The sequence below is a fragment of the Elephas maximus genome, chromosome 1, assembly GCF_024166365.1.
Source record: "Elephas maximus indicus isolate mEleMax1 chromosome 1, mEleMax1 primary haplotype, whole genome shotgun sequence".
Taxonomy (NCBI): Eukaryota; Metazoa; Chordata; class Mammalia; order Proboscidea; family Elephantidae; genus Elephas; species Elephas maximus.
The window spans coordinates 127104869-127119003 of NC_064819.1; the positions used below are offsets into that span (position 1 = coordinate 127104869).

Genomic DNA, 14135 nt, shown 5'->3' on the forward strand with positions numbered 1-14135 from the left:
AGGTTGAGTAGCTAAAGCAAGAGGAAGAAAATGATGAAGTAAAAGAACTGAAGAGAAGACTTCAAAGGGCCGATTGAGAAGACAAAGTAAAGTATTATAAAGGCATATGCAAAGAACTGGAGATAGAAAACCAAAAGGGAAGAACATGCTCAGCATTTCTCAAGCTGAAAGAACTGGAGAAAAAATTCAAGGCTCAAGTTGCAATAGCAAAGGATTCTATGGGGAAAATATTAAATGACGCAGGAAGCATCAAAAGAAGATGGAAGGAATACACAGAGTAACTATACCAAAAAGTGGTTGACATTCAACCATTTCAAGAGATAGCATATGACCAGGAACCAAAGCTACTGAAGGAAGAAGTATAAGCTGCATTGAAGGCACTGGCAAAAAACAAGTCTCCAAGAATTGATGGAATATCAATTGAGATGTTTCAACAAATAGGTACAACATTAGAAGTGCTCACTCATCTATGCCAAGAAATTTGGAAGACAGCTACCTGGCCAACCAACTGGAAGAGATCCATATTTATTCTTATTCCCAAGAAAGGTGATCCAACTGAATGCAGAAATTATCTGGCAATATTATTAATATCACATGCTAATAACATTTTACTGCAGATCATTCAAAAGCAGCTGCAGTGGTATATTGACAGGGAACTGCCAGAAATTTAGAGTGCATTCAGAAGAGGACATGGAACAAGGGATATCATTGCTGATGTTAAATGGGTCTTCGCTGAAAGCGGAGAATACCAGAAAGATGTTTATCTGTGTTTTATTGACTATTCAAAGGCACTGGACTGTGTGGGTCAAAAGAAATTATGGCTAACACTGCAAAGAATGGGAATTCCAGAACACTTAATTGGGCTTATGAGGAACCTGTACATAGAGACCCAGAGGCAGTTGTTCAGACAGAACAAAGGGATACTGAGTGGTTTAAACTCAGGAAAGGTGTGTGTCAGTGTTGTATCCTTTCACCATACCTATTCAATCTGTACACTGAGCAAATAATCCGAGAACCTGGACCACAAGAAGAAGAACAGGGCATCAGGATTGGTGGAAGACTCAGTAACAACCTACGTTATGCAGATGACACAGCCTTGTTTGCTGAAAGTGAAGAGGACTTGAAGCACTTACTAACGAGGATCAAAGACCACAGCCTTCAGTATGGATTGCAACTCAATATAAAGAAGACAAAAATCCTCATGACTGGAGCAATGAGCAACATCATGATAAATGAAGAAAAGATTGAAGTTGTCAAGGATTTCATTTTACTTGGATCCATAATCAACACCCATGGAAGCAGTAGTCAAGAAATCAAAAGATACATTACATTGGCCGAATCTGCGCAAAAAAACCTCCTTAAAGTGTTGAAAAGCAAACATGGCACTTTGAAGACAAAGGTGTGCCTGACCCGAGCTATGGTATTTTAAATTGCATCATATGCATGTGAAAGCTAGACAAGAAATAAGGAAGACAGAAGAAGAATTGACGTCTTTGAATTGTGATGTTGGTGAAGACTGCTGAATGTACTGTGGACTGCCGAAAGAACGAACAAATCTGTCTTAGAAGAAGTACAACCAGAATGCTCCTTAGAAGCAAGGACGGGCCGAGACTGCGTCTTATATACTTTGGACATGTCAGGAGGGGTCAGTCCCGGGAGAAGAACATTATGTTTGGTAGAGTACAGGGTCAACAAAAAAGAGGAAGACCCTCAAGGATGTGGATTGACACAGTGGCTGCAACAATAAACTCAAGCATAAGAAAGATTGTGGGTGTGGGGCAGGACTGGGCAGTATTTTATTCTGCTGTACATAGGGTCGCTATGAGTCGGAACTGACTTGACGGCACCTAACAACAATACACTGTTTCAAAGAATATCCACGAAAATCTTGCAAAGTTTAAGCTTTTTCTCTAAAAAAAAAGCCAGAACCATTTTTTAGCTTAAATTTGGGGAAATTCATTAGCATGGTGCTCTTCACAGTAGCATGATAATTAGTCATTAATGATTTGTTCCCTTAGAAATAAACACATCTGACAGGATTATCTAGGAATTAACATTTCAGTGGTTCCTAGAATTTTTCTGCTACTGAATCTATGGATGCAGCTTTAATGTATTCATTTCTAATGGCATGTAGTGATCAATGAGGTTTTAACAATTAAATAACCTGCAAGGTCATACCAGAAATTAAGCCAAAGCAGCACATAGCTGACAGCTCTACAGAATGTCAACGTGGGGAGAGATTCAGTGTACAATCTGAATGATATACATCCCACATTATACCGTGTAGTCTCTAGTAAATGAACTGTGAAGACCCTCTTGGATGCATGCCATGCTTCCTAATTAGGTCGCTTTGAAACTTTACTATTGTTGTATTGATTTAATTGAAACTTGCTACCTTGAATATCTCTGATTATAAAAAAGGCCATAGTAGAAACAGAAATTTAGTTATCCTTTTTGATATGTTTTGAGGCCAACCAAAAAATGTTACATATTTTGACACTGACAATATGCAACTAAAGAAAAAAAATATCGACTTGGCTTTGGATTTTGAGGTCATTCCAATGAAAATACAAGGAGAAAACACATTAAAGCAATGCATTAGTGATGCCTCTGAATTGCTCTCTACAAAATCACTTTCCATTAATAGAAACAACTTTAGAAATAATTTAGTGAAATATACAAAGTCCTTTTCAACGTCTGAAAGCACTCCAAAAATATCTGTAAGATGAGTTGAATCAACTGTTAATTATCTGAAATAATAATATGATTTTAAACTTGTTTCTCAATTGTAAGTCCCCCTTCCCACCACACAATCAACTCCCAACTTTTGACTTTTCTGACATTTATTGATTGAGGAAGCTAATTACAATATACATGTTTTAAAGGTTTAAGTTCAGAGTACTATATACCTAGTCTTTCAAAATGCATCCAATTTAATCATAATAGTTCAAGTTCATTAGAGTTAACAGTTTATATTTGATCAATTGTTGTCAAGATTGCAAGTTTCTCTTTATTTTTCTCTTAATAAAAATACTTATCTTTGTTTATTTTCACATTTACAATTAAATAACTAACAGAAAGGCTTTGCAAGCAAAATTAGTATAAATTTGTTTTATCTATTTTGGCAAGAATTTTTTTTTTTTACCCTCCATTGTTTTATATATAATATTAAAATTATGAACCATCAGCTGTCAGTTTATTTCTATATGTTTTTGTTAGTATAGGAGACAGCGTTCACCTCTTGGCAAAGTAAAAACAAAGCAAGCTAGAAAAGTAGAGTGTAATGGATTGAATTGTATCACCCAAAAATATGTATCAATTGGCTGGGCTGTGATTCCCACTATTCTGTGGTTGTCCTTCATTGTGCGATTGTAATTTTATGTTAAAAAGGATTAGGGCGGGATTGTAACACCACTTTTACTCAGGTCACCTCCCTGAACCAAGGTAAAGAGCTTCCCTTGGGTGTGGCCTGAACCACCTTTTATCTCTCGAGATAAAAGGAAATAGAAGAAAGCAGAGAGTTGGGGACCTCATACCAAGAAAGCAGCACCAGGAGCAGAGCGCATCCTTTGGACCCAGGGTCCCTAAGCCTGAGAAGCTCCTTGACCGTGGGAAGATTGAGGGCAAGGACCTTCTTCCAGAGCCAGCAGAGAGAGAAAGCCTTCCCCTGGAGCTGATGCTTTTAGCCTACTTTACCATGAGGAAATGCATTTCTCTTAGTTAAAGACATCCACTTGCAGTATTTCTGTTATGGCAGTACTAGATGACTAAGACAGACCATGAGACAAACCATATGTTAAGCAGCAGAAAATCCAGGGAGTCAGAATTTTTAACTCCTGGTCATTTGCACTAAAGTCTCCTATCAGGCAAGAGCACAAAACAGCATCTAAAGCGAGGCAGATTTCAGGTCAAATAAAAGCACAGAAGTAATCAATGATCACCTGGTGAAATCTATACGGATGATGAGCTAGCCTTTGTTTCATAGGTGACAGAGTCTCTAAAAGACATGCACTCTGGAGCGTTCAGTAGCTGTCACTAAATTGTTCTGATCTATCTATCACTTCTTGCTTATTAAGGACATTCATTTGGAAGAAAGAAGCCAACTCTATGATCATGTCTATTTCTGGCCTATAATATTACCTTGCTTTAAAAAGTACTCAGAAAATATATTTTGAAATTATTCTTCTGAAAGCGTAGGACTCAGGACTTTGTCTTTTTGGGCTTTTTGAGTTTTTATGTACTGGATGCATAATAAATTACCTGGATGAGGAGCTGTGGTCACACAAATGGTAAGTGCTCGGCTGCTAACCAAAAGGTCAGCGGTTTGAACCCACCCAGCAACTCCAAGGAAGAAAGACCTGGTGATGTGCTCCTGTGATCTGCTCCTATAAAGATTACAGCCTAGAAAACTCTATGGGGCAGTACTACTTTGTCACGCGGGGTGGCTATTAGTCAAAATCGACTCAACAGCATCCAAAAGCAGCAACAATCGCTCCTCAATAAATGCATGCGCACGAAGCTACTATGTGCTGCTTGTGCTAATGTCTCCTCTACCTTCTGCTGATGATCCCATCAAGAATATTCCAAAACCCCGGGTGACCACGAGTATGAGCATCAGCTGCCTAGTTCCAGCCTTAACTTCCATAGAGGATTACTAATGCCTTGTTTAAGGGAAAAAGAAACAAACAAAAATTATGACGTTTTAACGGACATTTTAACCACAACTAAAATGAGCCCTGTACTCCTTTGATTAGACTAATAGTATGAATAACATCAGTAAGCTTTTCTGGGATTTACTGCAGTAATTCTATTACAGGTAATAGTTTTTCAGATGTTCAAGTAAAATGATGGGAAATGTTCTACTTAAATGTATAATTATTTTAACTTGTGTTTTAAAATAAGCTTCTAAAAGATAATTGGCCATCAACTTATTGGGATATTTATATAAATAAAAGTTAAGTCTTTGAGCTTAAAAATGCTTAACTCCCATTTGGATTAACTGGTCTAAGCATATTACACTTTAAATTTATCTTTTCCAAAATTAAATGATAAAACTGCTATTCACTTCGCTATATTTTGTGTTGAATGACTACATAACATTGAAAAAAAACAGAAAATTGAGGCTTATGCTAAAGGGACATTTTGCTGGGTCTATAAATATTGTTGTAGAATCAAAATCAATTGTTCATTCTTTATTTTACTCAAGTTGAAGTAAAATCATTATTTCATTGGCATGTTTTTCTTGACACTACTGACAGTGGCTAATGAAAAGATTAATGAAATAATGTACACATTTCATTAGAGAAAAAAAATCTTTAATTTTTAAAGAGTGGTTAAATGGTTTCTTTTTCTTTCCATTTCTACTTCACTGATTTTCCAGCACTCTGAGCCAAAGTGCTCCTGCTCTGGTTGACACATGTCGAGTCCTTGGCTGTATTATAAATATCTCCAAAAGAAGTGCAGAACTTTGATGACTGCTGTGCAGATAGTGTTCCAGTTTTCTTTGTCATATATATATATGTGTGTGTGTGTGATTTCTAGCAAGCTAATGTGTGTTTTGAATGCATATTTTGGTGCATTTTAATAATATTTATAATATTTTCTACCTTTTAAATGCATAAGATGTTCAAGGTTTATGGTGTGAAGATAAAACAGTCTATCATTCCTAGGGATTGTGCACTTGCACTTCAGGTCAGGGTGTTATTATATTGGGGGGGTTTAAAGGGTAGGAAAATAACAGAATGAAGCAATTATTTATAACATATAAATTTTAATCCAACATTGTGTGCATTTTAGACCAAGTTATAATTATTTAGGTAGAAAACAGTGTACATATATTAATCTCTATTTTTTTCTTATAAGCAGTGCAGTAACCCTCTCAGAGCCAAGATTAAATAAAATAGAAACAATGTGGTTCAAATTAAACTACTTAAGTTTTATAAACTTTTATTACTGATGATTTATTTTTATCCCTATAGATAGTTTTCTTTCCTTTGTAGAACTATTTCTGATATTATCTATTCCCATTGTTTTAACTGATGTGTTCTTTTTTCTCATTTTCCGTTGCCATTAAGTACATCCATGTGACTAAGACATAGCCAAAGAAACGGAAAAAGAAGTGGAAATTACCCCTTTAAAGTCTGCCCGGTTAAACCCTACCCCCATTCTTCATTATGCTGACTGAGGTGGCTAGTCAGTCATGTCTTCAGCAGAAGACACATGGCATACTTAAATTAATATAACTTAAGTAAGACTTGGAATCCTTGGTGGCATAGTGGGTAACAGCTCAGCTGCTAACCAAAAGTTCAGCAGTTCGAATCCACTAAGTGCCCCTTGGAAACTCTATGGAGCAGTTCTATTCTGTCCTATAGGGTTGCTATGAGTCAGAATTGACTCAATGGTAATGGGTTTTAAGTAAGGTTGGATTAATTAACTTTTTACAAAGGTGTAGGCTGGAACTAAGAAAGCCACATGGGATGGTCCAATACGCGATGAACACAACAATAATACTTTGACACTATCTCTACAGCTAAAGGCTAGCAGGAGACAGGAGTTACTAGAACTTGGAGACCAAGAGGGCCATTGAGTCTTTGACTTGAGGGACAGAGTCAGCCCAGGAGACACCACAGGAGGCCAAGGGATTACATGTTTCCTGCCTCTTTCTAATTTTCTATTGATGTTCCCCTCTGACTAAACCCCTACAGGAAACCAGAGGACAAGGAAGCCCATTAATGTACTCCACACACATCAATCTCAAAGGTCCAGAGCAGAGTGGAGATGGTAGAGCAAATTTGGAGAGGCACAGAAATTTATAGCCTGTTGTGTACTGTAGCCTAGCATGCCTTAACTTACTCCACTGATATTAGGGAAAATGAACACTCCTTTGATCATATTACCTGGTCCCTTACATAAAAAGCCTTCAGGAGGTCTCTCTTTTGCATATGATATAGTCCACAGTTCTTACTGTAGCACTGAATGACCTATACAGCCTGATTGCCATTGCAATTTCAGTCCTATACTCATTTTTCCCTTCATTAACATAGTTTCAAAGGTACATTATCGCATTCCTATCCTCCTCTGATATTGCTTATCATGGAACACCTTCTTCCTAACATCCTGTAACAAAAGTAACATACTGGAGTGTAGACTTTGTATGAAGAAGGACCCATGCTCAAATATCAGATTCCCCACTTCTTCTATCTGATATTCAGATACCCTCTCAACATTATTTTCCTCATTTGTAAAACAGTACCAAGCAGTATAATTATAATGCTGAGACAGAAAGTGGAAAAGATACCTGGAAGGTGGCTAGTCACTACATCTTAAGTGTAATATGAGTAACGATATTTTTATCTGCCAAGCATCAATGAACTACATTGGTTCCAGCAAGAATATCTAGCATCTGTGGGGACTCAATTATGGGGAATGATATTTAGGGACTGGTTTCAGTCCAGTGAATTGCTCTGTAGCCTAGGAAAAGTCCCAGCCCAGGAAGAGCAGAGAAAACTGGGAATTGAGCTAATGCCTCAGACTAATGAGAGTAATGACAAAGATTAATTTAGGACTGGAATTCAGCATTGGAGTTGAATCTCGTGAAAGTTAGTCTAATTTTGATTTCTTACATTGTTAAATTTCCCTTGGTAGGTAAAAGATTATTTCTGGGGTCTGGAGTGAAAATGAAACAACCTATAGGAGAGGCTTGATGTATTTAAGTGGTCTCATTTAAGATGAGTGCTTAATAGATGTGACACTAATTTCAGAATAAAGAAGTTTTGCTCCTTTTTATCAACTCGGATGTTCTAGAAAAACACAATTAAAAAAAAAGAGATAAGAAGAGATATTCTGATTAAAGTGGGAATGGAGGTCTGAAGTTTTTTCCCTGCTCCACTCAGAGGCCTCTGAAGAATAAAGGTTCCCAAAACTTCAGTGCCCTATGGTAATAATGCTCACCATTTATGGAAGACCCAGTACGTACCAGCCTTTCTAGATACATTGTTTCATTTAATGTAAGGGTTATCAAACCAACTTCATAAAAGAGCCAAATATAGTTCAACGAGGTTAAGTAATTATTCCAAGGAAACACCACGGGTATGTAGTGGAGCCAGAATTTGGACGCAGAGCTAGTATTCTTTCCACAACAGCACACTCAATACCTCTTTAATTCCAAGCTCCAAAAGACATATTTGCTTTTCTATCTGTCAGAGTAAATATTGAATAGTATGTTGTCATTAGAATAAAATTCAATAATAGCATCCAGTTCTATATCACTTGAGAAGATATTTGTCATTGTGTGGGTTTTATTGGTAGATGATATAAGTCTTCTAAGTCCCATTCACTATTTATATAACAACTATGCTCTTCTTCCTCACTAATTTATTGAATGTCCACAGGACTATGTACGTAAACAGTAGTTGGTATATGATTCTCTCAGGGATAACTGCAGATATTCCCATTTGTTCTAGTTTGCTTGACTCTGTATAGCTCTTAGTGTAGGAGCTGCCTGTTTGCAATCAAAGGGCCAAACCAACAAACCAATTCTCCAGGAGACATCTCTAGGAGAACTAACAGAGTTCCCACAGTTAACCTAACATCCAGGATCTAGATTAAACACTTAAGACTAAAGCAGCAAAATATAAGGATTTTTTTAATTCAGAGCTGTATTTTTAATTGGTAAGCATTTGAAAAATCTTAAAGTCCCAGAGTTGAGGCCAGAAGAACTTAACATTTCTATCCTTGAACTCCAAATCTTACCTCTTTTCAAGGACTGAGATGTTAAGTAGTGACTTTAAGTAGAAAAAAAAACCTTATAATAAGCTTATTATTTGCAAGCTCAATTATTATAACATTATCAGATAGTAGCATATAAGGAGCCCTGGTGTGTGATGGTTAAGTGCTCAGCTGCTAACTGAAAGGTTGGCATTTGAATCCACCCAGGGGCTCCAAGGGGAAAAAAAGCTGGCAATTCGCTTTAGTAAAGATTACAGCCTAAAAAACCCTATGGGGCAGCGCTACTCTGTCACATGGGGTCATTATGAGTCGAAAATTCACTCGACACCTAACAATGAAAGTATTTAATATTATATTACTTTATATATCATAATGTAATAATATTTATAATAATATAATTAAAATAAAATACAAAAAATTAACCATGAATATATGAAGAGGCATGGATAAAGTATAACATCACATTCAGGTTTGTGTTTGCCAGAGAATACATGAACATCTGTCTTAAGCTGTCTTGGCACCTCCTGCTTTAATACAGCAGTGCTATTCTAGTGTGGACTGATAGACGCACACCCTTTTATACTTTACCCTTTAATATACTATATGCTGTTGTCCAGCAGCCAAACATCATTGCTTTGTTACACTCTCACTTTCCTTTTCATTAGTATATGAGCAACAGCTATGGCTAATTTCTCAGGAAAATAGTTTTTAGTATGTGTGCTTTTAGTATCTTCGGGTTGCCAATGTATATTTCCACTGATTTTAAGCACTTCATATTTCCTTCCTGCTTTGTTAAGTTAAGCAACCGTACATTTCTTTTTTAGAAGGGCCATGCTGTTCTGCAGAAAATTTTTTCTTGCATTGTTCTAAAAAGTAATAAGTTTGATTCCTTTTTCATAAAGCACGTGTTTCACTCTTTTTTAGAGAACTCTTCATCATGGGCCTAGCACGGTCTTGCTGTTCCCCTTCCTCTATCAGTAACAGTGTGTAAGGAAGGGCCTTTCTCCTACATCCACATTCAAAGGGAATGTCATCATTCCACAGGATCAAACTGAAGGAAGGTAAAGTTTGGGGTGAAATGTGTACTTGCCATTTTCTTTTACTTAGAAGAATACGTTAATGGTCAAAAAAAAAAAAAAAAAAATGGCCACAACACTGTTAAATCATGTTCAACTTAAACTTGAAGTTTTTATTTTAAAGGTACAGAAATATTAGAGTCCCATTCTTGTTAAGAGATGATAATCATAGAAAAAATATACCTTTAAATTTTGCCATTACTGCAAACAAACCAAAGCCCTACTTCTGAATTCAGACCATTTAGACTAGATACAGAGAAATTATCAACCATGTTTTGTTAAAAGTAAAAAGAAACGCTGCACCTAAATTCTAAAAAGATTAAAAAAAAAAAAAATCAGTCATATAACAATAACATAAAGAAAAGAGTGTTTTTCTGTTTTTTTTTGGTTACGTATCCTGAAAATGACATGTGATGAGGATAGTAAAAAATAACCAAAAGAAAAAAATGCAAAAATCAAACCCATTGCTTTTGGGTCAATTCCGACACACAGCGACCTTATAGGACACAGTAGAGCTGCCCCATAGAGTTTCCAAGGAGTGGCTGGTAGATTCGAACTGCTGACCTTTTGGTTAGCAGCCAAGCTCTTAACCACTGTGCCACCAGTTTTACATTTAATATTTCTTTTAAAAGACACTTTGCATGGTATTTTGTCACTTTTAAAACATGGTATAGTAAAATATATCAGGCCGGGGGCAGGAAATCTGGCTTTTAATCTTGTTCTCTCACTGACTAGCAACGTGATCTTGAGCAAGATATCTACCTTCTCTGAGTCTCAGCTTTTAAATGTGCAAAATGAGCGCCATGGGTTTTATGATGATTAGATATAGTAATGTTTTTGTAAAGTACCTCGCACGTGTAGTCATTTAATGTGTGCTAATTAATATCCTTGCTGATGCTAGTATTTTTATTGAACATGTTATTTCTAATCCTTCTCTTTATCTTGAATATTCAGCAGATTTTTTTTTTGTTTGTTTTTGTTTTTTGTAAGGAAAAAATAAGAGATCCGACAATATTACATTTCTCTATCATGGTACAAAGGGCTTATGATTTAAAACATATTCATAGGATTTGGAATGAGCAGTCTTGGAATTGTGCCATTTCCTAGCTGTGTCATTTTCTGTGCTTAATCACTCTGACTCTCAGTTTTGCATCTGAAATATGTAGATAATAATTAGAATTCTTCTTAGAAACAAGCACATTCATACGTGTAACAAACCTAACACTTGACACATAATTGGTGTTTAATAAACTGTAACTATGATTATTGTGCTTCTCATTTACTTTTTTAATCCTTTTTTAATATGCCCCAGGTCAGAACAGCTTCTTCTGGAGCACGCTCTGCAAGCACTACCCTCCCACAATCTCTCATCTCTTTCTGTTTCTTTAAGGTGCCAATGTATGCCTTTCCTTATTTGATCTTTAGTGAGGCCACAAAGGAAACCCTGGTGGTGTAGTAGTTAAGTGCTATAGCTGCTAACCAAATGGTTGGCAGTTTGAATCCGCCAGGCGCTCCCTGGAAACCCTATGGGGCAGTTCTACTCTGTCCTGTAGGGTTGCTTTGAGTCAGAATCAACGGCAGTGGGTTTTTCTTTTTTTTTTTTGGATGGAGGCCACAGAGCTAGTACACTGTCTTTCCCCCCAGATGATGGACGATCCTGCCCAGAGAAATTATCATCTTGGCTAGGATAAAAAGCAAACATTAGTTATCCAGGAGAATAAGATGCTAAAGAAATGTTAAAAGTGCTCATGTCTTAGGTTAAACAAAGAAAGTGTGACTTTATTAAAGAGCATATGAAAGGCATGAAAATGCTTAAAATCATTTTGAGTTTCCAGGAGAGGTCTATGTGATGTAGCCTCTCCCCAATTTATTTGATAACAGACTTTTTTTTTGTTGTTGTTAATTATTTGTAAGAATCTGTCTTCCAGACAACAGGATTTGAATAGTTCTTTTCTAAGGAGGCAGATCTTCCTTATACCCTCTCATTTAACTTCTTCCCCAATCTCTGGTTCTGTTTGCTTTCTTCCATATTGACTTTGAATAGATATCTTTAATAAATACCTATTGATATAACTAAATAATTTAATGAACATACTATATTAGGGCTGCTGTACATGTTTTAAAGTATCATTTAAAGGAAAAAAAGATGGAGGGGGAAAAACACACAATAAAAGGCATTAAATATATATATATATTTTTAAAGGCCTTACTAGAAATTAAAAAAAAATTATAGGAAAATATTATTTTCACTTATAAGATTGGTAAAACAATTTATAATATCTGATGTCACTGTGGGTTTGGGTATAGGTCACTTTCAAACACAGCTTTAGGGAATATAATAACAATAACCATTCTACTTGGATTGTTGTATAATGGATCATTTTAATTTTCTTCTCTCTGTTTTACTGGATGTTCCAAATTTTCTACAGTAAATACATTTTACTTTGTTAATCAGGAGAAAATACCAGGTTGAGAACACCTTTAAGTGGAAAATAACATAAAACTTTCACGGTGTCTTTGTAAAGCTGCATATATAAGTTTATGGATAACATAACCTCTAAAACACTCCTTCCCCTATTTTAGGGCATGCAGAAAAGACAGCGTGGCTTGATAAATAATAATTCATATATACGTGCGTGTGACTACTAACCAGAATAACTTCAAATTTAAAATGGCAAACACAATATCCTGATAAACAGTCTTTGCTATTTATGAGATTAAGTGGGAAAAAAATAAGTATGTCTTACCTGATAAGCACTGTGTACTTTTGCTCATTATCTACTCTTATAGTCGTATTAATGATTTTCAATTCTGCTTCACCAGCACAGAAAAAGTGGTACTATGGGGGAAAAAAATAAAAAAGTTTGCCTCAGTTTTTCCATATGAAATAAACATATGGGCATTGGACTTTAAAACCTACCAATACTTTTTACATAGCTTTGGGAGACAAGAAGTCTGAAATTTTAAGGCAAATGACAGCTCAAGCATATACAGCTAATAAGTGCTAGAATTAAAACACATAAACATATAAGTGATATGCACACACATATACATACACATAAATATATCCTTTCTAGTATTCTTGGGAACATGATGAGATAGGTATTTTTTTCCTCTAGCAGGAAGACAGTATTACCGGCAAGTTTCGTTAGATACTATCAATTGAGTCATGCAAAGACCAAAATACAATCTAGAGTGTGATGCCAATGCCTTAAGAAGGGATACTTAAAACAATATGGCAGTTAATCATTCATTCCAAGGTTCCTGAGACTGGAGGGGGCAGAGGACTATTTATAGGATTACTGCTAATTTGACTGCTGAGTCATAATTCAGAGAGGAGCATATGATGTCTATACCAGGTGTACTTGACCAGGAATCCCTGGAAACTCCATGGGTGGCCTGAAGTGGCCTTATTCATCTTCTTAACATACATGTGCTGGTGTGTATATTGGTTATAGTACAACTGTTCTTTCCTAGAGAGGGGCTTCATAGTCTTTATCAGGTCTACAAGAGACCTGCAACCCACAAATATGTTAAGACATTCAGTTACATAGTTTCATAACTCCTATGTACCCAGATAAAACATGATTTATCTAAACGTTCCTCCTTGTAGTCAAAGATGAATATGTTGTTTTTGTTAGTTGCCACTGAGTCAGTTACTACTCATGATGATCACATGTGTCCAGAGTAGAACTATTCCATAAGTATTTAAGGCTGTGATCATTTAGCAGTAGATTGCCAGGCCTGTCTTCTGAGGCACCTCTGGATGGGTTAGAACTGGCGACCTTTTGGCTAGTAGTGGAGTGCTTAACCATCTGCTCCACCCAGGGACTATGTAATTTTTTCATTGAGTTATTTGCAAGAGGTCTTTTTACTTTATAAAATTATCTACTACAAGTTGACTTTAAGAAATATATTAACCTGCATCGAGATTTTCAAAAACAAACAGACTGACATGTTCCTCCAGGAAAATCAGTTGTATACAATGTCTGGCTATACTTTCCTCTCGACTCAGGTGCAACTAAGAAAAAAACCCGTTGCTGCTGAGTTGATTCCAATTCATAGTGACCCTATAGGATAGAGTAGAACTGCCCCATAGGGTTTCCAAGGAGCGGCTGGTGGTTTCAAACTGCCATCTTGGGTTAGCGCATAAGCTCTTAACCACTGTGCTACCATGGCTTCAACTAAGGAAAAGTCAATGGTTATTTATCGAATTCTCACTCTGTGCCTAGTATACAATCAAGTTGACCAGTTAATAAATTTAATATTTTGACAGCATGGATAATAATTTAATTGCCTCTTATGTATATAACTCTGAGTTCTATGTTGTTG

General features: G+C 36.2%; 1 protein-coding gene across 1 annotated transcript in view; it reads right to left on the bottom strand.

The window, feature by feature from the left end:
* The window catches only part of EYS (eyes shut homolog), a 1933311-nt gene that overhangs the window by 750749 nt on the left and 1168427 nt on the right, over window positions 1–14135 (bottom strand). Inside the window, 1 exon segment of the mRNA XM_049873718.1 lies at window positions 12551–12642. Coding sequence (XP_049729675.1) covers window positions 12551–12642 — 92 coding nt within the window.